This window comes from Marmota flaviventris, chromosome 10, assembly GCF_047511675.1.
Source record: "Marmota flaviventris isolate mMarFla1 chromosome 10, mMarFla1.hap1, whole genome shotgun sequence".
In the NCBI taxonomy this organism is placed as follows: domain Eukaryota; kingdom Metazoa; phylum Chordata; class Mammalia; order Rodentia; family Sciuridae; genus Marmota; species Marmota flaviventris.
This window is the reverse complement of record NC_092507.1, coordinates 99,538,597-99,563,130: the sequence shown is the minus strand read 5'-3', so window position 1 is coordinate 99,563,130 and position 24,534 is coordinate 99,538,597. Positions and strand designations below refer to the sequence as shown.

The 24,534-nt window shown below is 39.2% G+C and overlaps 1 protein-coding gene across 1 annotated transcript in view; it reads right to left on the bottom strand.

Annotated features, from left to right (window-relative positions):
- Notch2 (notch receptor 2) overlaps positions 1-24,534 on the bottom strand; it is a 160,244-nt gene that overhangs the window by 61,780 nt on the left and 73,930 nt on the right. The window contains exons 5-7 of the mRNA XM_027951770.2: positions 18,954-19,076; positions 1,840-2,073; positions 190-345 (exon numbers count right to left, since the gene is read on the bottom strand). Coding sequence (XP_027807571.2) covers positions 190-345; positions 1,840-2,073; positions 18,954-19,076 — 513 coding nt within the window. The remainder of the gene's footprint in view (positions 1-189; positions 346-1,839; positions 2,074-18,953; positions 19,077-24,534) is intronic.

Genomic DNA, 24,534 nt, shown 5'->3' with positions numbered 1-24,534 from the left:
AGACCTTGCATATATTTAGTTCCCAGAATGGAATATATGGTTAGGCTGAAGAGTTAATTGCAAACAGGGATACCTAATAGGAGAGATCTGAGATTTGGGATGTAACATGCTCCTGGAGTAACATGAGCTCCCGATGAAATACTTGCTGATCTGACACCCACTGGAAGCAGAGAAAGGTTGTGTACTCACCCATGGCACACTCATCCACATCTTCTGTGCAGTCCGCCCCTTTGTAGCCCTGTGGGCAGGTGCAGATGTACTGCCCATTCAGGGGGTTGGTGTCACACAGCGCCCCCTTGTGGCAAGGATTGCTGATGCAGGCATCATCCAGATGACATAAGAGACCTGCCAGAGTGGGGGCAAGTGTGGAGAGAGAAAACATCTCTCATTTGGAGAAGAACTTTCTCTTTCACCAAGTTCCTCACACTCCAACATAAAGATTTAGAGTCAATATCCCCTTCACCTGGTCCTATCCAGGGACACACTGAAGCATCAGCAAAGCAGCTAGCTGTTTCAGACAAGCCCATGTTCCAACCCTGAGCCCTCAACTAGACATCTCTTCCAGTGCAGAGATGCATATAGGCCAGAAATTAGAAGAGTAACTCCAGAACACGGAGACAGTCCCTGGATTGTCAGATTTAGCAAATAAAATAGAAGATGCAGAGTTAAATTGAACTTCTGATCAACAAATTTTTAAAATAAAATTCAAATACTGCATGCATCCTGTTTTATCTGACATCTTCCTTCTCCAGTGTCACTCTACCTGATGGTCATGGGCCCATATGCATCTCTCCAGTCTCAAAAGAAAACAGGAACCGATGTCATCCTCCTCTACTAGAATGGCAGTTTAATGGCATTGACACTTGGCTCAGATGCCTTCAGGTTTCTGAGGACATTCTAGACTTCCTGTTCCATAGAGTTCAAGTGGGAACTCAGTTTTCCAGTCTGTTATTTACTAAGGCTTATTTCTCAAAGCTGAAGGTGTGGCTTTTGGAAAGGCAGAAGAAATATAACCACATTTCAAAACTGCTGGGTAAAAAGTTATCTTGGCTAAACCATCTTTTTTCCATCACATCCACCCCCATGTTGCTGTCATACTTCTAGAAGTAGAAGCTGTTACACAGAAAGAGCAGGGTTAACTTTGTAGTATGAAGAAACCCTCCTTTAGAGGAATATTTCCATAGACATTGAGGATTGAAATGCACTTCTCCTCCTGTCTCTCCTGCCAATTCCTTCTTAGTAAGTGGACTACTTCTTAAAATCAAGCCTGTGAATTCATTTATTCATCATCTAGTAGGAATTTCTGAAGTACTTTTCAGTCTAAGATCTTGAAGAGTTCTGCAGATGCTCCAAAGACCACAGTTACTGTCCTTCATTTTCTTTTCTTTCTTTTTTCTTAGTAACAGGAATCGAACCAACGGGTACTTTACTACTGGGCCACATTCCCAGCCCTTTTTATTTTTTTATTTTGAGTCAGGGTCTCATTTAGCTGCTTAGGGCAAAGTTGCTGAGGCTGATTTGAAGTTGTAATCCTCCTGCCTCAGCCTCCAGGGCTGCTGGGATGACAGGAGTGCACCACTGCATCTAGCCTAGCTTTCATTTTCTAGGATAACAAAACAAAGCACAGATTGAAGATCAGAAGTAGAAGTCCTAAGAAGGAGACTAACTTCCCAGATCTTTGGCTAGCAGATAACATTTCCCGAAAAACAGTCCTGAGTGTTATGTTCCTACAGATGGTAATTCATGGAGCACAGCTGCCAGACAAAAGATACAGCAGAAGCCCTGAATGCTCACTGCCCCACCCCTCACTCTCCAGCTCTGTCCTTCCATTGGCCTTACCTGCCTTTCCCTCTGGACACATGCAAGCAAAGGAGGCCACACGGTCAATGCAGGTGGAGCCAGGAGTGCAGGAGGCGAAGGCACAATCGTCGATGTTCTCACTACAGTCATCTCCACTCCAGCCATTCACACACACACAGCCATACCCCCCATTGCGGTTGGTGCAGGTGCCTCCATTCTGACAGGCATTGGGTTGCAGCAGGCACTCATCCACATCCTCTGTGCAGAACTGTCCTTTTGGGGGAAAAGAACCTTTGATTAGGGGGCCCACATCTTAAGGAATTAGTACCATCACAGCCCCCATACACTTCACCTTCATGTGACCTGCCTGAAATTAAGGCCAGCAGAGCCACAGCAGGCCAGATATTCTCCTAAATTTTAAGGCTATCTTAAGCCTTAAAATACCAACCAAATGGTATTTACTCCAGGCAAGTTATTTCAAGATGAACAAAAAAATCATCATTGCTAGAAACTCTTGACAACGTGAAAACAGTCTTATCAAACAGAGGTGAAACCTATTAGGACCTTTGACTCACCTTAATCCCTGGGTCAATGAATAAGAGCACAGAGGAAAGCATCTAAGAGATGAGTGAGTCAAAAAATAACAAAAGGGAAACTACAGGTCCAAACATTATGGCAACTGTTTCACATCTGGACTGTATCAACATTAACAGCCCAGCTGTGATACTGTACAAAAGTTTTGCAAGATGATGTCACTACAGGGAAACACTTGGTAAAGTGTACTAGGTATCTCTCATTAATTGTCACAATCCTGTGAAACTTTAAGTGTTTCAAAATATAAATTACAATTTTCAAAAACATTAGGCAAGCAAGGATAGAAAAGATGAAGAACAATGAGAAGCCCTGGTAAAAGGCAAGACCCAGAACAGTGAGACTGGAGCAAAATGTGCTCATCCCAAGGCAGAAAGCCCACCCAGTGCAACAGGAGATGGAAGAAGAACCAGTATGCTGTCTGAAAAAGAGCACAATGAAGGATGACAAACGCGAGGCTCCTACAGGTGTGCTGCAGGCCATCCTGACAGCAACTGTGGGACTATGGCAAAGCCTCCTCAGCAAGGAACAAGCATGTCTTATATTTCTTACAACCAAGGAATCTGTGTTTCAGAAATGCAGTTCAGTGCCAGGCCACCAGAGCCATAGAGCATATTAATAAACTGGTCTGGCTGTAAGTCTTTTAAATTAAGTCAGTTTAGACAGCTATGCAAAGAAATTAAGATTTAGATCATTTGAATTTTCTAAAACATAACAAGCTGCTGAAACTCAAAAAATGTAAAGGTATCCTTCATTCTTCCTTTGCACTGTTGGCACATTCGAGTTGCATCGGACCTAGCCTAACTGCTCACCTATTTATTCTTCACTCCCATCTCAGCTGAACTTCCACTACTATAAAACCAACATCATCTATCACTTGTTTGGTTGCACATCCATCTTCCACCACTTGGATGCAAGCAAGCTCAGTCTGGGGATCTTTTTTTTTAAATATATTGCCAGTAAAGCCCACTAGCATGGCAGGATGGGAATGTGGATGTTTTGGGAACTCAGTGTTAAGCATCTCTCTTTTGTGCTTCCCTCCTTACTCCATCCATGTAAGTCCTGAAGGAACCACTATGTCTTTGCATAATCACACCTTCTTGGCCACAGCTGACTGATCCAGCAGAGGATCCAATCTACATCACTGTGTCCCTTTCCCAAATTACTGGACTAGGAACATTTTGTCACAAGACCAAATGGATGCAACAGCTAGTCTGCAGAGAAAGTGATCAGAGTGAATTAGAAGTGCACAGTGAGGAAAATAAAATCATGATGGCATTCAAGTTATTGGTTCCTGTTGTTCCTGAAGCCCAGCTACTCCTGGCACAGTCCTTCTGAGAGACGTCTCTTGTAAGTTTTTCTAATTTGAGATGATTCTGCCAGTTGTAATGCAGATTATTAATTAACACATAGTAAGTGGGGATGGGGAGAAAAAGAGGAAGTGAATGAGAGAGGGAGTAAGTAAGTGAGGGAGTAAATGAGGGAGGAAGTGAGAGAGGGAGGAAAGGAAGGAGTGAACTCAATGGCAATCATCTCCCCCAGGGAAGATGATGTCATTTCATCTAGTACAGAAAACTTTGTTCCCTTACAGTCCCAGCAGAAACCCTACTTCAAAGTAATGACAGCTGTGTTATTAGAGTGCAGGTGGGGTTGAGAAATAAACACGTGACCAAGAAGTAGGTGAAGAGTTCTTGCAACCTGGAAAACTGCTGAGTCTTGTCTATTTTTCTTACAGTGACTTGAATATCTACACTGCCCCTGAAACATACTGACTTGTGCAATTTGAGCAAATTAGATGTTATTCTTCTTTATTAATATTGTGATAAATCTGAGTATAAGACACTGAGTGTTTAAAATTATTTCGTATTCATTTATTATGCATTGTAATAACCAGTCACTAAAATATTGGTATAAGATAGACTGAAAAATAAACAAAGAGACTAGATAAAATATTAAGTATTTCCTTAGAATGGAAATTTGGCACTCCTGGGACAGGACACAAATAGCCATGGATTTCCTACTGCAAAGTATGTACTTCTTGGGGTGCCATAACAATCATCTCCTTTGGAGCCGAGGAAATGGTTCTGAGAGGTAAAAATAACTTGCCTGTGTGAGGCAACGAGAGCAGGAAATCTGGCATTTGAGCTGGGGGCTGCCTCTCTCTAAAATTCTTAACAATGATTTAAGGTATGGATCTGACTTTATCAAATCCCCTCTGCATGTCCTATTTTCCCAGGTGCACAGCCACGTGGAAGTAGGGAGGATGAAGAAGGTTAAGGTGGGGAGGTGGAGGAGGTAAAGACCAAAATTATGACTCACAGGACAGGATTACTGGAAAGCCTATGACTTCACACTACTGTCCAAAATGCAAATGTACTTTTGGGTACAGTTCACTATTTTTTTGAATGAGACCAGATTTTGGAAATTAGATGCCTCCACTGAATCCTAGGATTACATGTCTGTAAGGTACTAATCATTAAAGACATGAAATCTAGAAATCCAAGAGCATTATGACTTAGAAGGAATTTTCTTTTTTAAAAAAATATTTTTTTACTTATACAGGAGCACAATATCTTTATTTTGTTTATTTATTTTTATGTGGTGCTGAGGATCGAAACCAGTGCCTCACATATGTAAGGCAAGCACTCTGTCACTGAGCCACAACCCCAGCCCTAGAAGGAATTTTCTACAGGATGGATTTCTTTTCTCCAAGTTTCAGGCAGAGCTCTCCAAAGCAGCATTGCTTCCCAGCCTCATTTCTGCCAGACTTTTTTTCCTCCTTATTACTACTCTATCAACCAGTTCTAAAATTCAAAATGTTGAAAACAGTAACCAAGGTGGTCATTGCAATTGCTTGCTCCAAAATCCCCAATGGAATGTCTACTAAGATAGTAAACTTCCATCAGGTCCCCAGCATTTTAGCACAGAGGAAAACCAGTGCAGACGCCTGAAATTAAGAACAGTAAGGCTCAGAAAGGTAAATGACCTCCTAATTTCACAGAACTGATGAGAAGGAATGCTGTCACTCAAACCCAGATCAGTGTGACTCTAAATCAGATGCCTTTCACTGTAGCACAGTTGAGCACCAAATTGGCTTTCTTTGGTCAAGACCTACACATTGAATCCCTGATCCAGAGTCCTAGAGCACAATGAGAAGGCACAAGAATACCCTTAGCAGAAAGAAGGTATTAGCCTTGAAAAAGTTCTTTGCACTCTCCTAGGCAAATTAGGTCTATGTTTTAAAGTCATTTGGCTTGTTCCACTATTCCATGCCAAGAAAACTAGCCTGGGTTGAAGGGAGGTGGGTTCCTAAGGAAAGCAGGATTAGGTCCAGAAGACAGCAAAAATGATCTGAGTGTATTCTGGTTGAATTTTAAAAGAAAAGGTGGAGGTGGCTAGAGACTTATTTAAATACAGTTCTTAAGTTGATAAAATAGGCAAAGAAGAGTGGGGAAAGACATGATCAACACAGGGTGTGAAGATTAGTCAGACAGTAGAACACAGGAGGAACGAAAGGCAAACAACTATCTGTTAGCAGGGAGAGGAGGAGAGCGCACTAAGTTATGAGCTACCTAGCATATAAAAGCATCTGGTGAAAAGGAAAAGCTGCGTTGTCTCCATGCCCCACCAAGCCACTAAGTCTTCAATCCAGAGACAAGTCTCAACATAGATCATCATCTGTGTCAAAACAAACCATGCTGGTAAACTCCCAAAATATGTTGCACAAAGCTGAGTTAGGCAAGTTTTGAGGGCAATAATTATCCCTCTTAGTAATTTCCACCTGTGGATACTGCAAGCTAATGCTATTTAAGGCCACGGCAGAGGGCTGGGTAGGTCCCCTCTGTTTCCTATGGGCAAAAGAGAAAGAAAGGGGTGTGTATTTAAAAGCTACGCTCCAGGAGTCTGGACTAATCTAATATGAAGCATCACACTGCCTAATTCTTGGCTGATACTTGAAACGATGAGAACCACTTATAGCTACTGACAATTTTCCAGCTTATCATTTTTGCCTCATGTATCTATTCACATTCCTATCTGTCCTTGATACACTGTCTCTAGCCACAACAGTTTTCTGTTGGTTCCTCACACATTATTTCCTACCTCAGTACCTCTGCATATCCTGTTCTCTTCAGCCCCTCTAATTCACATGACTAGTTATTCTCATCCTTCAGACCTCTCTGATAACTTAATGAGGTTCTTCAAATGCATCCCTCCTCACTACTCTCCACCAGTGCATTTGTTGCAGTCAATCTCCCCTGGCATATGTCCCAAGTTGTGATTATTTATTTATTTTCTCTACATAAGTTTCTTCTCACATTAGACTACACACACTATGAGAGCAGGAACTGTGTCCTACCATTCACTTCAGTATACATGCCAGGTACTGTACTAAACACCTGGCATCAGTGGCAAAACAGATGAGGAAACAGGACTAGAGACGTACAGTGACTTGTTCAAGTTTGTACCATTAGTTCAATCAATTAGAAGTACAAACTGGAAATGGAAATAGTTAAGTGCTCAAAAAGACTGGGAGTGTGAGATTGCTAGTTTTCAAAATAGGAAGGGGAATCTAGGTTGACTATTGAAGGACAAGGCAGGATTGACTAACACAGGGGAAGAAGACAGCTCCTTAGTGCTACAAATGAAGCTTCCTGCCAACCCACCACTAGTAAAGTAAGCATGCGTATCAGTTTTATAGGAGTAGAGTCACTTTAACGGTCTTTTCTTATTGCTCTGTCCTATGGTTTTAAGACTACAGGATAAATAAGATTATGGACCCAGCCTGTGCAAGTAAATATAGCAGTGTTAACCATAGAGGTCTGCACTGAAATGGAAACCATGACCTGAGCCTCATTAGCATCACACTCCAGCCAAGTGAGCAGTGAAGCACTAAACAGACACCATTTATGAGCAGTAACAGCTCATCATAGTTCTCTCAAGGTACCACAAACAAACCATCAATCTTACTTGGAGTTATAAGTGACTGGGAAGAGGGAAGGAGGAGGACAACAAAAGAAAGAGGAGAAAAGAAATAACTGCAGGGCCTGAGCACTCTCTGAAGAAGAAGCACTCACCCTCCCAGTCATCTCTCATCTGTGCAGTCTGTGGAAAAAGGCTTTATCACATCAATAGTCCTGTTAAGGGTCAGCTCGCATTGCAACAACAATCCTAAAAGAACAGCTTGGCTGGCCCTTAACCATAGAAGAAAAGGTAGCCTGACCCTGCTACCTTTTCTTCTATGGTTAAGTCAAGATAATTCTGTCTCTGACATACTTCCAATCAGCGGTAACCCAACTCCCAATTTCTGGAGTTTCATATATTTCCATGTCATACAGAGCATTCTTATAACTTCTATCCTATAAAATATCTGCTCTAAACACAGATTTTTCTATTTTGCTGGTGAAGTTAATGAACACAGTTGTACAACCTGCTGTGACTAAGGCTAGTTCAAATATTCGGTGTGACCAATGGAGTCTGCAGGACCTGCCTAATGGGAATATGTATGTACACACAAACGTGCAAGGACACACGCATGTGTACACTTGGCCTGGGGTATGCCAGTGACTGAGGGGAATGACGGGAAGGTAAGCATTCAGACAAGCACGAGACTCTCAAGGGTCTCCTCCACTAATACCCAGACATCACCATGTTGTTTAAATTCCTCAAAGGCCTGGTTCTCCTGGTAACTTCCACTGCATTCAGGACAGAATTCTAACACCCACCTGTGTTTCCCACCAAACTCTCAGGCTCTTGCCTTGAAACAACATGAGCTCCACCACTTCAGCCTTCTGAAATTTTTCAGTGATCACACAAGTATCTGGGACACTCATCCTGCCCTTTCCACTAAACAATTCTTACTTACCGTCTATATCTGAAATGTCCACTTTCTCAAACAGACTATACCGGCCTGAACAAATTAGTTCTGCCTGTTAGTGTGCTATACTGAAACCCTCTACTTGTTCTGCAAGGCATTTGTTTCAGTCCAAAATTTTAAAAACAGTTGGATGATTTATGTCTTGTTTCTCACTACTGCTAAGGTCCTGTTTACTTCAGGAACTCAAGTTCTGTGGAGAAATAGGTGGTAACTCTCTACCTCATCACACATCTCCAGAACTTAGCACAGAGCCCAGCTAATATTACTTATTTAAAAGTGCTTGATAAACATTTGTTAAATGAATGTCTAACTCTGTCTTCTCTTACTAAAATCATCCTACTCCTGAAATAATGGTAATCTTTCACAACTCATTTCTCCCATAGCCACAAAGTGTGTCTGTATTTTATTCACATCTCAAAGTCTCCCTCACCACCTTATTTACATGACCCACAACACACAAACTTCTCATCACAGTCCCCTTCCTTTTTCGCTAAACTAAACCTTATTTGTACCATACCCAAATCTACCTTGCCTTTGCCTACTAATCCTTCAACTATATCCACGGGCAACTCCACATTATGGTGGACACTTTCCTTAAGTGAAACCTCACCTTTTCCTAAAGACACTATCCCAGACAGCCCTCTCTAGGGGGAAAAAAAAAAAAAAACTCCCACTGCCCTCCTCTTCCAATGGCTGCCATCTGAATCAAACTAGGGGACAAAGAATCAAAGTCAGGCCTGGTGACACAAACCTGTAATACCAGTGCCTCAGAAAGTTGAGGCAGGAGGATCACAAGTTTCAGGCTAGCCTGAGCAACTCAGTTAGGCTGTCTCAAAATAAAAAATAAAAAAGGGCTGGAGATGTTACTCAGTAATAAAGCACTTATGGGTTAAATCCCCTGCACGAAAAAAAGAAAAAGAAAAAGAAAGAAATGTCCTTTTATTACCCAATGCTGCTACTGACCTCAAACAGTAAAAGTAAATGTATTAAGTTATAAGCACTTTACCTTGATTGTCAAATATAATCTTTAAAAGTGACTAGCTCACTTTTACAGAAGCTGCACAAACCCAGTCTACACCAGAAAATGTATTAAAGTATCTAAGTGAGAAGAGACTCTCACTAATAGTTGTGAATTTGGAGAGGTACAGTTGAGCCAAGAACAATCAGAAAATCTAATGCTCCAATCCATTCATTAATTCAATAAAGACACACATATACACAAACTGTGCTAGGCTCTGACCTATATGCATGAGGGTTATAATGATGAATTAAATAAATATGATTTCTACCCTGTAAACCTTCCAGGCTAATAGTGGTTTTATAGTCAAAAAAACAACAATAATTAAGGATAAGTGCTTTAGCAGTTACCAGGTTGCTTTAGGAGCACGGAGTAGGGAGAACAAAGAAGGACTATAGAACGAGACTTTTAAGTGAAAGCCTGTGGGACATACAGGCAGAGCAAGGTTGTGTAAGAGTATACATGTGAGAGTATGTGGGGAAAACAGGACAGGGTGGGAGTATTTCAGGCAGAAGGAAGTGATGTGTATAGGTTTAAATGAAAAAAAGAGCATGGCTCATTTGAGGCAATGAAAAAAGACTCAGTGTGGCTGAATTACAGGGAGTGCACGGGGGAGTGGAGAGATGCAGCAGGCGAGGGTTACATCCAGTTCCTTGGAACTCAATCCAAAAACAAGGAGGACCCACTGAAGCGTTTTAAGCAAAGAAACAACTCGATCCAATTTGTGTTTCAGAAAGCCCATTCCGCTGCAGGCAGGAGAATGGGCTGAACTCCATCTCACCCCTCCAGGTCAATAGCAATTTAAAGCACCAGGGAGTCCCAGCCTCCTGTGGCCGCTATAGCAACAAGAAAGTCTGCAGTGCATCTGGGGCAAATTCCGGATGTAACACACCAGAAAAAGCATCCAGTGTGGATGCCATATGGAAAACCATGGAAGTTGGGTCAGTGCTAAGCATTCAGGAAGTGGACCCCTGGCTCAGAGAAGAAAGTAGTGCCAAGCTTTGGTCCCTGTTACTAGGGGTGAAGATGGAAAGAACCTAGAGGAGATGCACATATGACATAAAACAACAAGAATACAGTTCAAATACAAATCAGGATCAGAAGCTGTAAAGAAGAGAACTGAAACAAAGAAATATAAATCGGTAATAAATGAAAAGTTTAAGAAGTTCTCACAAAAATGCAAAGCAAAACACAAGCAGATTATAACACAAAGAAAGAAGATTTTAGCGTTGGGGAAAAAAGAAGGAAAACCTAATGTAAAAATAATACCTTTTTCTATTTTGATGGCAAATGTTGCTTATCAAGAGATCAGCCACATTCATCTGGCACTGTGCTTCCTACAGTGCTCACCACAGAAAAAGGAACAATGTTTAAAACTGGAAATGAAATCGCCACCCAAGGATTCAGTATCTAGCCAAAACACCATTGTGCATGAAGGCAACTAAATCAGAATCAATTTTTCACATACCTAAGGGCTCCCAAAATATGCCAACATGTCACTTTCTTGAAAAAAAAATTACTTAAAGATATACTTATTTGACTGAAAAATTAATCAAAAGAAAGAAGTGTAGAATGAAGAGGTTGTGACATAGCTGCACTAGTAGCACAAAATAAACTGCACACAGAATTAAGCCTATAATATCATAAGTTGGATCATAAAACTAACTACCAAAAAGAAGTTTAAAAGAAGGTGCATACACTTTTAAAATTCAATAATAAAATACTGTAATTTGAATTTTAAAAACCCAGATTGCATATACAAAATCTAGGGAGTGAAGGAAAGTTATAAGAGAAATAAAAGTATGCTAATTCTCCATCTGAGAAGGAAATTAATAGATATAGTTTTGTTTTTGACTCTTAAAACTAGGAAAATGAGCTCGGCACAGTGGCACATGCCTGTAATCCCAGCAGCTGGTGAGGCTTAGACAGGAGAATCCTGAGTTCAAAGCCAGCCTCAGCAACTTAGTGAGGCACTAAGCAGCTCAGTGAGACCCTGTGTCTAAATAAAATACAAAATGGGGCTGAGGATGTGGCTCAGTGGTTGAGTGCCCCTGAGTTCAATCTCAGGTACCAAAACAACAACAAAAAAAAAAAGCTAGAAAGATGAATTGAAGTTCAAATATTTAAACACAAATTCATCTAAAAATAAGAAACACTACCAACAAAACATTTTTCAGAAAACTAGAAAAAAAACAAGCCCAAACTGTACAGAACAACCAGAAAAACTAAAATAACCAAAGCACTCTTGAACAAATAGAACAAGGAAGGAAGCATTTGCATTATCTAACTTCAAACTACATTACAATGCAGTACTGATTAAAACAGCACGGTATTCACCTAAAAACAGAGACTAATGGAACAAAATAGAGGACCCTGAAGTAAACCCACATGTGTACAGCCAATTAATTTTCAACAAAAAGCTAAGAATACTAAGAGGGGAAAGGACCACCTCTTCACGATAAATACTGCTAGCAAAACTGAATATCCACATCAGAAGAATAAAGTTAGATCTCTGCCTCCAAACCAAACCAACTCAAAATGGATTAAAAACTTAAATGGAAGACATGAAACTACTAGAAGAAAATATAGGGGTAATACTTCCAAACAGTGGAATGAGCAAGGAATTTTTGGACAAGACCCCCAAAAACACAGGGAAAAAAAAAGCAAAACTAAGCAAATTGGATTATATCGAACTAAAAAGTTTCTGTACAGCAAAGGAAACAACCAACAGAGTCAAGAGACAACCTACAGAATGGGAGAAGATATTTGCAAAATGCACATCTGACAAGGAGTTCATTTTAGAACTAAAAAATCTCAATAGCAAAAAAAAAAAAAAAAGAAGACGAAGAAGCAAACAAATAACTCAATTAAAAATGGGCAATAGGGGCTGCGTGCGGTTATAGCTCAGTTGTAGAGCACTTGCCTCGCACGCATGAAGCACTGAGTTCGATCCTCAGCACCACATAAAAATAAATAATAAAAGTATTGTGTTCATCTACAACTAAAAATGCATTTTTAAAATGTGAAATAGACCTAAATAGACATTTCTCAAAAATAAGAAATTGAAAAAATGCTCAATATCACTAATCAGGGAAATGCAAATCAAAACCACAATGTGAGATATTACTTCGCTCCAGTAAGAATGGCTATTATCAAAAGATAAGAAGTGCTGGTGAGGATGTGGATAAAAGGGAACCCTTGCACACAGCTGATGGGAATGTAAATTAGTACAGACATTATGGAAAATTGTATGGTGGTTACTCAAAATTTAAAAATAGAACTACCACACAATCCAGCAATCCCACTAGGTATATCCAAAGGAAAGGAAATCAGTATTGTCAGAGACATCTGTACTCCCATGTTCACTGAAGCCCTATCTACAACAGCCAAGAAATGGGAACAACCTATGTGTCCATCAACCAATGGATAAAGAAAATGTGGCATATACACACCATGGAGTACTATTCAGCTATAAAGAAGAACGGAATCCTGTCCTTATTTGAGTCTCCTGGTTGTCACTCACTCAATAGCCATCAGTAAGACTGGTTCTCAATCCTAAAGAGGCTGATAATCTATGAGGTGAGCAGAGCATACAAACTAGTAAATACAGTAAAGTACTACAGGTGCTGCAACAGAGGCATGCAGAGTTGAATCAAGAGCAATGTTACAGCCCTGAAGAAGTCAATTCTTCTCAATCACCCCACCAAGTACTTAAATGGTTCTAAATTCCTATCCATGTTTCTTTCAAAACCTCATTCCTTCATATTTTCCACCTCCTATAATGGTTTTGTGTAGACTTCTTTATTCCTTCCTAAACAATTTTTATAATTCTTGAATGACACAAATTAACTCTGTTAATCTTTGTGTTTCTTACAGCATCCAGCATGGATTTAATAGTTGTGCAATAAGTATCTGTTATTTAACTTACAGTCATTCCATGCAGGCTTAAAAACCATTAAGTTAAACTAGATCTTCCTGTAATGCAGCCAAAACTAGACACTGAGTAATGAACCACAAGGACAGGAAAAGATCCTTCAGTCTCACCTCCTCATTTTGCTAAACCATACTATATATTCACTCCTGTTTCCACCAACATAGCCCCCAATCAGCTTTTGGACCTCTGGAATGAGGGTGCTTCAGGTTAGCACTCTGGCAGTCTTCCCACTGGAAAGAAACTGAAATTGGGGTGGGAAGTAGAATTCCAGATAGCAGGCTAATTATCTGGTACTCACAATCAAGCTGACAGCAGAGAAATTGAAACCTGAGATGCATTTTCCCATACTGCCACACCGAATATAAATGAGAATACCTTTGCAGTCCAAGATATAATTAGTTTCCACTCTCAACTCAAAAGCTCCATCCCTATAGTATTACATGCATGTGGGTAAACACACACACACACACACACACACACACACACAGTGATTTTGAAAAAAGATCCATTCCATGGGACAATGTGTCACCAACTAGAGGCTGGGCTGAAACAGAGATACCTATTTCAACTTCAGAACACCACCATGCAGAGACTCATTTTCAGATACAAGGAGCTCCTTCCTGCACCACCTCTGGCATATACACTCGCTGGTTCATGCCAAACATTTTTACTAAAACTGGAGCAACTAAGAGCAGTGGGAATCTTAACCAACTCTTTAGGCTCATCATGCTTATAAAGGAGCTGAGAAAAAATCTGGTCAGTTTTATTTGACTCGTATCCACCTAGCTTTCATTGTTCACTTCTGCTTAATGTCCCAAAACACTACTCCAAGCCCAAGCTGAAATTACATTTCTGGATTAATAACAAGCACAGGAAAATAAATCACATCTGCCCCAGGAGTGAACCCAAAACCAAAAGCAGTTACAGAAAGGAATTTCTGAGTTGAGTTTAGAGTCAACTTTAATTCTGAAGGAAATGAACCTTTAAAAAGAAAATTCAAATAACAATGTACGTAGACAAAACATTAATCTACTCTGTTCTAATAAATTTTGGGGCCTTTTAAGACTTTCTTTTCCCTTAAATGGATATCTGCCAGAGTAGAACTTCTCTGATAAGATGGCATGGTGCCAAAGGCAGTATGATAAAGACATTTGTGCTCAGGCTGCATCAAACCTTTAGGTATACTTTCATTTCCTAAAGGAACATCTAGTTATTCAGACTTATCTCCATAACAAGATTCTTATAAAGAAGTAACCCCCATTCTCACCCCCAACACCAATTTCTTTTTTCCACCTGAGCTCAGGCTAGTTGAGAAGGCTGGTAGTAGTCTCTGAAAGCACGAACAAAAACACTATTTGGACAGCTATAGTTAAGTGGAAAGGCTCTGAACTAGGCTACAACCAGTTCTGTCCTTACTGATAGGGAAACCACAGCGGACCAAAGCCAACACACTCTTTCTAATGAGGCTCGCACAAGGCCTCCTCTGCATGTGGTTACCGGTCTGTTGCTCTACCACCAAAGGACACAGTGGGTACTCCCACTTTTCAGCAGCAATGATAATACGCTCAGAGCACCTTCACATCTAGAATTGTGCTGTCTAAAAGAAATAAAACAAGAGACAAAGGTATAATTCTAAATTTTCCAGTGGCCACTTAAAACAAAAGAAAAAAGTCTTGGGGTGTAGTTCAGTGGGAGAGCACTTGCCTAGCATGCCTGAGGTCCTGGGTTAAAGCCCCAGCATGACAAAATAAAATAAAATAAATAACAAATAAAATGAATGTGAAAGGAACATGTGAAATTAATTTTAGTAGTATTATTTTTATTTAACTCAACATATCTAAGACAAATTTTACTATCTAATTAATATTTAAACATTAGATGTTTTACCTTTTTTTCATGCTGTCTTCAAAATCAGGTATTTAATGGATACAATACTTCACTTCAAACCGGTCACATTTCACATACTCAACACAAGATGTGACTAGCAGCCACCAAACAGAACAGCACGGATCTACATTGTTTAACATGGTTGCTATTTGCTGAATAAATTTTTATTTATTCACCACTGATTCACCTAAGACCCCAATAAAATAAGTGAGAGATATTAGTTTTGTGTACAGCAAATAAAGCCTTCTGACAAAAAGGAACTGATTTATTTACCCCAAACAAACCACAGAGTTGGAAAAACTTCTACTCATCTTGAAGTCTAGAACTTGCTACAAAAGTTCAAGCCTTTTACATATGTATACTTGGAAAATAAAACTATCTATTAGGTTCTTCTCACTAAAAATCTAGCAAACTCCCAAGTCTCCATTTATTTTAAATTAATGCCTAGTGTTTTCTGTCATATAATCTCATCCCTTCTTTTTCAGATGGCTAGCAACTTCATTTCCTCTCCTACTAGACTAAAACAACCCCTTCTTTTCTATTTTGTCAAAAGCCAAACCAAACAATTCATGCTTCAACTCTACAGTTGGCAATTGCAAAGGAAATTCTGAACAAATTTGTAATAAAGGCTCTTAGGTATAGCAAAAACAGCACCAAACTGAATATACAACATTCACATAATGTTAACTCCTAACCTCAAAGCAACCAGCCAGATTCCTAAAATGGGAAAAAAAAAAAACAAGGAGTAAATCACTAAGTACTAGAATAATAAAATTATAAACTGAACTTTCAACCTATTAAAGAAACCCAAAATCCTTAAAAATAAAAAATTTAAAAAGACAACTCACAGAATCAATTTGATAAAGAAAAAAGACTGAGTATTTATAACTTGAAAAGCCTAAATTCAAACACTAACCCAAACGCTATTTGCCTTGGGCAAATTATTTAACCTTTTTGAACATGCATATCTGTGAAAAGGATATTTAAAATATTATACTCCTAATACAATGATTGTAAATGTTCACAAAATGTATTATAATTAATAAATTATTCAGTGCTAGTAATTAACAATTAATTTCTATACTCCAGCCCCACTCATTTTTTTTACTGGTTGCTCAAAACATTACAATGAACTTGACATATCATATATCATACATTTGATTCAAATGGGATATGAATTCTTATTTTTACCACGTGTACAGATTGCAGGATCACACTGGTTACACAGCCACATTTATACATACTGCCATACTAGTGTCTGTTGTATTCTGCTGCCCTTCCTATCCCCTTCCTATCCCCCCTCCCCTCCCCTCCCCTCCCCTCCCATCATCTCTCTCTATCCCATCTACTGTAACTCATTTCTCTCTTTTATTTTTTCCCCTTTCCCCTCACACTTATATGTAATTTTGTATAACAATGAGGGTCTCCTTCCATCTTCCATGCAATTCCCCTTCTCTCTCCCATTCCCTCCCACCTCTTGTCCCTGCTTAATGGTAATCTTCTTCTCATGTTCTTCTTCCCTGCTCTGGTGGAGCAGGCCAATCTGGAGAAAAGCAATGGAGTAAATGAAGACATAGAATGTGGAACAACACAAGCACAATGTGGGAGAGCTGAGAGCAGCTCTTACTGCCAGAGTCTGGAGAGCTGTTGGATGCATGAGAAGACTAGAGAAGCAGATAGAGCTGGGGCATGAAGGCTTCATATAACACAGGGAGCATTTTGGGGCTTTATCCTGTTAATGACAGGCAGGGCAGAAAACAAGTCTTGTCACTGGAAATCAAAGTATTGACATGAGTTAAAAAGGGAAAGGAAACCTATGGTGGGAAACTAAAGACAGAGGATCACTCCAAATGACAGCCAACAGATCAAAAGAAATAGAAAGCACCACATGGAACTTATCTACTACCTCTGCCACCCTTTCTAGAAATACAAATTACACTGAGAAAGAAACATCTTGCATAGAAAAGAGGCATTTATTAAATATCCTGAGGTAAGAAATTTGGGTAAAATATCATTTTACTGGGAAAGTTTGCCCCAAGATCAGACCTTCCTAATTAATATCAAAGCAGGAAACCAAGTGTGGTATCAAAGAAAAATCAGCAACAAAATTACAATACCATTTAATCTTCACTGGAATCAGAAGCCTGCGTACCACACAGAGTCATGCTCCCACAGGGCACAGGGAGATTAGAACAAAGTCAAGTTCCTGACACTTATATCATCCTGCCCAGAACTAACTGTGAGACTCATTAAAAGCAGAAAAAGTCCAAATCTTTTCAGTTACGGCTGATCATGTGATTAACTTTATAGTCATTTCTAAGTGGAAAAAAAAAAAAATCTACCACAAAAATGGCAAAAGCTAGGGAGAACAGAGAACATAACAGAAAGTGCAGAGGGTTGGAAGTGAAGTTCTAGGATCAGGACCCCATGAAAAAATTCTAGGGAAAGTCCAATTCTAGGGAAACCCAGTAGGAAAGTATTAAAGAGGACGGTTTGGGGATTAAAAGCAGAAATATGGGCTTTTCCAGAAAATCATGTTATTTAAGCTTTAAATCCTTTTTATCTTTTCTATTCATAGTCTATAGAACAAGAGTACTCTAAATAATTAAATGCTGCAGATAAGGGAAAGCAATTCAGAAATGCTAAAGAACACCAGGCAGGAATGACTGCAATCCAGCATAAAGACTTCTCTATAACAGAGAGTTCAGTACTGGTACTGAAGTTTCTTCTTATAATACTAACTTATTCTTTGGGTTTCCACATTGAATCAATCCATTTCTCTCAAAAACTTTCTGACTTAATTGTCTTCACTTTCAGTAGATAAATAGATGGATACAAAAAGAAAGTAGACCACAGTCTGCATAAAATCACCCAACTTACTAAAGTAAAAAACTTAGGATAATGTAAAGAAACTTCCAAGAGGGTATAAAATTAAGCCAGACTACTCTTCTAATGTCAGAGGCAGAAAAAAATTATTTTTGACTTGTGTGGAGAAAGGGATACAAGAAAGACAAAGCAGAGCTGGGGTTGTGGCTCAGTGGTAGAGCACTTGCCTAGCATGTGTGAGGCACTGGGTTCAATACTCAGCATTGCATGCAAATAAATAAATTAAAAGGTCCATCAACAACTAATAAAATGTTAAAAAGAAAGAAATAAGACTCCCAGCGGGGAGTCTGAGGCAGGAGGATGGCAAGTTTAAGGCCAGCCTTGACAACTTAGCAAGATCCTGTCTCAAAATAAAAAAAGAGAAAGGGCTTTCAATGTAGCTCAGTGGTAGGGCACTTGCCTATCATGCACAAGCCTTTGGGTTTAATTCCCAGTACCATGAAAAAAAAAAGAAAAAGAAAGAAAGAGAAGAAATATGAGTATAATAAAATAATGTCCAAAGTACTTGCTCAAGCTTTTGCTAGTTAAAAGATATGACAATAAGATAAGATAGATATCTATCTGTGAACAAATAAGATCTGAACTCCTGTGGTGTATATAGTTTGGTTTGGCATTTAAGTATGCTCTTTCCTCTCAAATATTTATTAAGCATCTACTATGTTCCAGGCAATGTACTGTTTTTCCAACAAATAAAGTTCAGAGTCTACCAATAAAGATCTTCTCTCATATGCACTGTAGCACTTAGCACAGTGCTGAGTTCAGAGCAGTTACCCAATAATTCCTGTGAAAATTTATATTTGAGTGAACACTGAACGCCTGGGGTTAGCACTGCATCTGGCTCAGTTCATACACCTGTCTAAAGCAGTCCTAGTATGACTTGTTCAAGGTGCCCACTTCAGCAGCAGTCTCCTCTCCTTCCCAAACCACACTCCATTCTGGTGGATTCATCACACTGTACATACCTGTCCACTGAGGGGGGCAGCGGCAGTTGTATGTATTGACCCCATCCACACAAACCCCTCCATTCTGACACTTGTGGTTAGGACAGTCATCAATATTCCGTTCACAGGTGCTGCCTTCAAAACCTGATAAAAGAGGAACAAAAGAAAATGACGGATTCTCATACATAAGCATTCTGCTCAGGACATGAACATCAGGACAGACCTGCTTCGTGACTTCAGTTCAACCTCCAACAACTGCTCAATGCAGGACTCACTATATTAAAAATTTCCCCATCCTCCAACTTTTCTGGCCTTAAGCACAGCTAGACAGTGTGACTCATTATACCATGGCATGCCTTCACAGTTACCTCACAAGTATTTCATGGTGTTTCCATGAAATAAAATCCCAGGGAAGATAAATGTCTTCATGGGACAGATATTAACTGGTTCCAAAAAACAGGGTATTAGATTTTCCCCAACTCCATACTAAACTACTGGGAAGAACAGATGAAAGATTACCTAATTACATTCCCTCCCACCCCCAGGATGATAGCTCAGAGGCCTTTAAAACCGGGGGTGAGAAATAGGAAAACAGAAATAGGAAAAATACTGAAATATTAAATATTATTATGGGTCAAGTCCAATCTCACCACCTACAAGCTGTTCAAAACACAGTAAGTTACAATCGATCAGTTTTCTTATCTGTAAAATGAGGCTGAGTCCACTTACCCAGCCTGCCTTTCCAGATCATGAATGCAGTACTATACAAAAGTTAAAAGCTATCTGGAAATAAGGTGACATTATTACTAACTAAACTTTCCAGCACTTCAAATTCTTCCTGCTCCTCTCTACATGAATACCACATTCATAGTACTGCTTCCTTCTTCCTGATTTTTCCCTTTTGTGAAAAACAAAACTAGAACATTAAACTTCACTCTAACTGCCTGCAGTGTTGTTGTCTGTAATTTATATAGTGGGATTCTTTCTCTTTTCTTGCTACCTAATTCCTAAGCTATTCAAGCCACCAGCTGGAAAACAATGCTAATGTTCAATGAACATACTCCTATTTAAAATATAATATGAGTAGATATTTGGACCCCTCAAAATATCCCTTAAGGTCCTTCTCTCTTATTGAAAACATTTATGGGTCTTACACTAGACACTAGGAAGAGAACAGTCAGTAAAAGAGGCAAAGTCCCTGCTTCTCTGGCACTTATAGCCTGGTAGGTGGGACAGATATCAATCACACCTTGCTCTACCCACCCCTTACCACAAGCTACTATGGATTCTACATCTGCTTAACATAGCTGGTTTCTCTGAATACAATTGTCAGTCATCTAAATGAGCTTAAACCAAGTAGCCAAAAATATTACCCCAAAATCAAAAGAAATGATTTCATGGAAGACAAATATTTGAAAGCTTGACTAAAGAAAATTATATTTCTCCAGGTAGTTGGTCCTCAGTCCACTTAAGCAGATGTATCACTAAGAAAGCCTGATAAAGACTATGGAAATACACATTCATATTTTTAAAAATTTATATTACTCATATTTCTGTTTAATCATCTGAAAGTCTTAGTAATGGACTAATGAGCCAGAAAATGCTGAATTGCTTAATCCCACCCCTGATTATGATAAAGTGAAGCCAAAGCTACAGATCTACCACACAGCAGTCACTGAATGGGAACTAAGGTTTGTGTTCCTAGCCCAATGCTTTTTATGAAGACATTCTTTAGAAAAGTTCAAGTTAAGGTTTCAGTTGGGGGGAGGGTGAAGCTCCTGGCACACCACTGCTGGAACGTGTGTGGTCTGTGGTGTCCTATAATTCCTGATGGTCATCTTCTCCCTAATGTATTTCTCTGTGACTCAGAATGACTTGAACAAGGTGTCAGGGAGGTGGTAAGGCTCTTGTAGCCAAGTTACAAAGAACAGAAACCAGGACCCTGCCTTTATATTAGCCACTGTTACAACTAACTGAATTCACCAACCACAGACAAATTAAGAAAGCAGAAGCATTTCAGCATAACCACAACAGATAAGAAATAAAATGTTTTCTTTTTATGTCTGACTGTTTTTGAGATAGTTCCTCCCGGTCAATAGGAAGGCAGGTAAGGAGGCAGACAGGCAAGAGAGGTAACCCACCGTGAAAAACAGTCTATGAGGCCAAACTACCTCTCCGCCCTGCCTCGAGACAACTGAGTGGCCCTGGGCACAAAGCTTAACTTTCTGTCCTCATACAGATTAACAAGACCTCGCCGGAAGAGTTGCTGTAAAGATTAAATAAGTGAGATTGATACAAAAAGCACTTGATTCAGTATATGGTGCTGGGTCAACTAGATGCCCATATGCAAAAGAATGAGGTTAGACCTCTTCACACATAAAAAATAGCTCAAAATGGACCAGGGACCTGAAGTAAAAGCTAAAATTATAAAACTATTAGACAAAAACAGAAGTAAATCTTTGTACCTTGAGGTAAGTAAAGGTTTCTCAAATATGCCCCAAAGCATAAGGGAAAAAAATTAGATAAATTGGACTTCATCAAATTAAAAACACTGGGTTCCGAAGAATGCCATCAAGAAAGTAAGAAGACTGCCCACAAATAGAAGAAAAGCATCTGCCTGATAAGAGACCTGAGTCTTGGATAAAGAACACAAATTGGTGTGAGTATGCTATGTATTAAAACCAGAGATATGAAAAATTGAGCTCTATATATGTAATAAGAATTGTAATGCATTCCGCTGTTATATATAAATAAATTTAAAAAATTAAAAGAAAAATGTTCAATGTCCTGATCAAACTAAACAAACTTCCATGGTAACTGTTCAGTGTAATAATCAAATAAAACATTTTAACTCTTAAAAAAAAAGAAAGAATTTTTATAGCTTTATAAAAAATATAAATGACCCAATCATCAACTGAGCACAGGATTTAAGTAGACATTCTCCAAAAAAAAAAACACAAATAAATAGTAAGCATATAAAAAGAGTTTCGACATGAACTTAACAAATGTTGATAAGGATGCAAAAAAATTGGAACCCTCATATACTGCTGGTTGGAATATAAGTACAGCCAGTTTGGAATATTGTCTGAGACTAACAGTTCTTGAAATTTTATATGATTTTATATGATTTAGAAATTCTACTCTCCTAGGCATATACCCTCTCCCTAAATGGTAACATATCATTATATCCACCAAAAACTTGTCCAAGAATGTTCATAGCAGCATTATTCACAATGGCCAAAATGCCAATCAACTGATTAATAAATAAAATGTGGCAAACCTATTTGATGGAATATTATTCAGCCATGAAAAGGACTGCAGTATTGATATATGCTATAGCATGGATGAACTTTAAAAACATTACAAGTGAAAGGAGTCAGTCATTAATGACTACATATGAAATGTCCAGAATAGGCAAACTGAACCAGAAACTAAATTAGTAGTTGCCTAGGGTTGGGAGGGAGTTATGAAGAATGGGTATCAACTGATAATGGGTACGTGGTTTCTTCTGGAGTATAAAAATATTCTAAAATTGACTGTGGTGATGATTACACATCTATGAATATACTAAGCCACTGAATTATATGCTTTGTAAAAGCAAGTTGGCATATGAATTATATCTCAATAAAGATGCTATTTATTATAAAAACAAAATATATTAGCTAATATTATTATGTATCAATGGGATTAGAACATCCACTAGAGATTATATACTCTAATCTCACTACTGCTACAGACAGGGAAGTGGAGGGCCACAAGGCTGAGCTGCCCATGACTAAACGGCCAGCAGGCAGGAGTCAGCACTGAACCAGAAACTCTACCCAGTTTTTGTCAGTATGTTTCCTAGGAACCCAGAGTCTCCTTTGAAACAAGCAAAAAAAAAAAAAAAAAACAACCTTAGGTCAAAAGTTCCAACGTCTGGGGCTGGAGTTGCAGCTCAGTGGTATGGTGCTTGCCTAGCATGTGTGAGGCACTGGGTTCAATCCTCAGCACCCCACCCCCCCCCCATAAAAATAAATAAATAAATAATGTTTTTTTAAAATAAAAAAAAAAGTTCCAATGTCTGAAATACATTGCAAGGCGCTGGGTCAATCTTCAGCTCCACATAAAAATAAATATAAATAAAGGCGTTGTGCCCAACTACAAGTAAAAAAATATATTTAAAAAAAGAAATAGAGATACAGAACTCTTTTTGGAAATAGCTAGCAAATTCTTGTAAGAAACAACCCATCCAAAGAGCGGGGGCAATGCTCTAAGAATAAGTCACAGAGCAGACACTACTAAAAAATACTTTTTAAAGTTTTTACGGGAAAGGGAAAAAGACAGGCCTCCAGACTTGTGGGTGGGATGGCGTGGCAAAGTCACAAAAAGGGCTCCCACAGCTGCACTAATAGGAGCCCATTTCTCAAAGCCAATTCCCGTCCTCACAAGGCCAAAAGGAGAGAAATTAAAGTGAGAAAGAACATTAAAGACTGTGCTGTTATAAACTGGTGGGCCACTTCATTGATTAAGGATGGCAGTGAGGAGGGGAGCAGACAAGTCTTTAAATGTGTCATCCCACACAGAGAGCAATGTCTCTCAGGGGAGCATCAGTGCCTTTCAGGCACTGGGAGGTGTGAGGGTGGAAAGGGGCAAGGGAGAAGGGAAGATGAGATGACATAACCAAGATGCTCTTGGGCCAGGCACAAAGTCTTGGGGAAAGCGCCCATAAACAGGAATCAAAGAGCAAGGGGAATCAGGGGGTACCTAGAGCTGGACAAAAGCAAAATGATACAAGCCTACTTTTTTTTTTAATTTCCAAGAAAGAAATCTGCCACAAAAACAAACTTGCCAATTAACATAATATCCAAGAGAAGACCACCCGATTCTGAGTGTAAAGGTGCAAGAAGGAAATATTTCTGATAGTTCTTGAGCTCAGGAATCTGAGAATAGACACAAAAGCCACAAAACATGTGAAAACTGTTTTTTAATGCATAGTGATGCCACATCTATCCAGCCTGTGAAGTGTAGGATGGTTCAAAAGGATCAACCTTCACTGATAAAGACAGGACATACCAGGCAGCTTTCTGTGAAGTTTGAAGAAAAAATTATAGAAGAATAAACAGATGTGAGAGAAAAAGAAAAGGGAAAGTACACTGAGAACTGTCCAATCCAACTGTGAACTCACAAGGGACAGCAGTAGACTCAAAACAGCCCACTGTGTTCTGATTAGTGTGCTATTTATTAAAATATCCACAGACATAAAGCCAGCCTAACACATTCTCTCCCAATTGGTTGGCTGGAAACCAAAATACTGGGAGTCAATGATCCAATAATTTATTGTTCTTGTGTTAAAATTACTGCAGCTGGGTGCCCTCCTCAGGGCTTCTTCTACTACGGGCTTCACATGATGGAAGCTTACGAAGAAGGGTCCAGATTATTAACAGCTGCTGATCCAAGGAGACTATGGAATGTGGTTCCTTGATTCCATTCTACTAGTTCCCTCTTAAAGATAGCCTTTTTTCCTCTCTGTGGAGAAACATATTTTCCATGTCACACCAGATGAGTCATTTTTGCAGTTTTGATTCCTTCCCAATGAGTCCTACAATAATACTAAAATCAA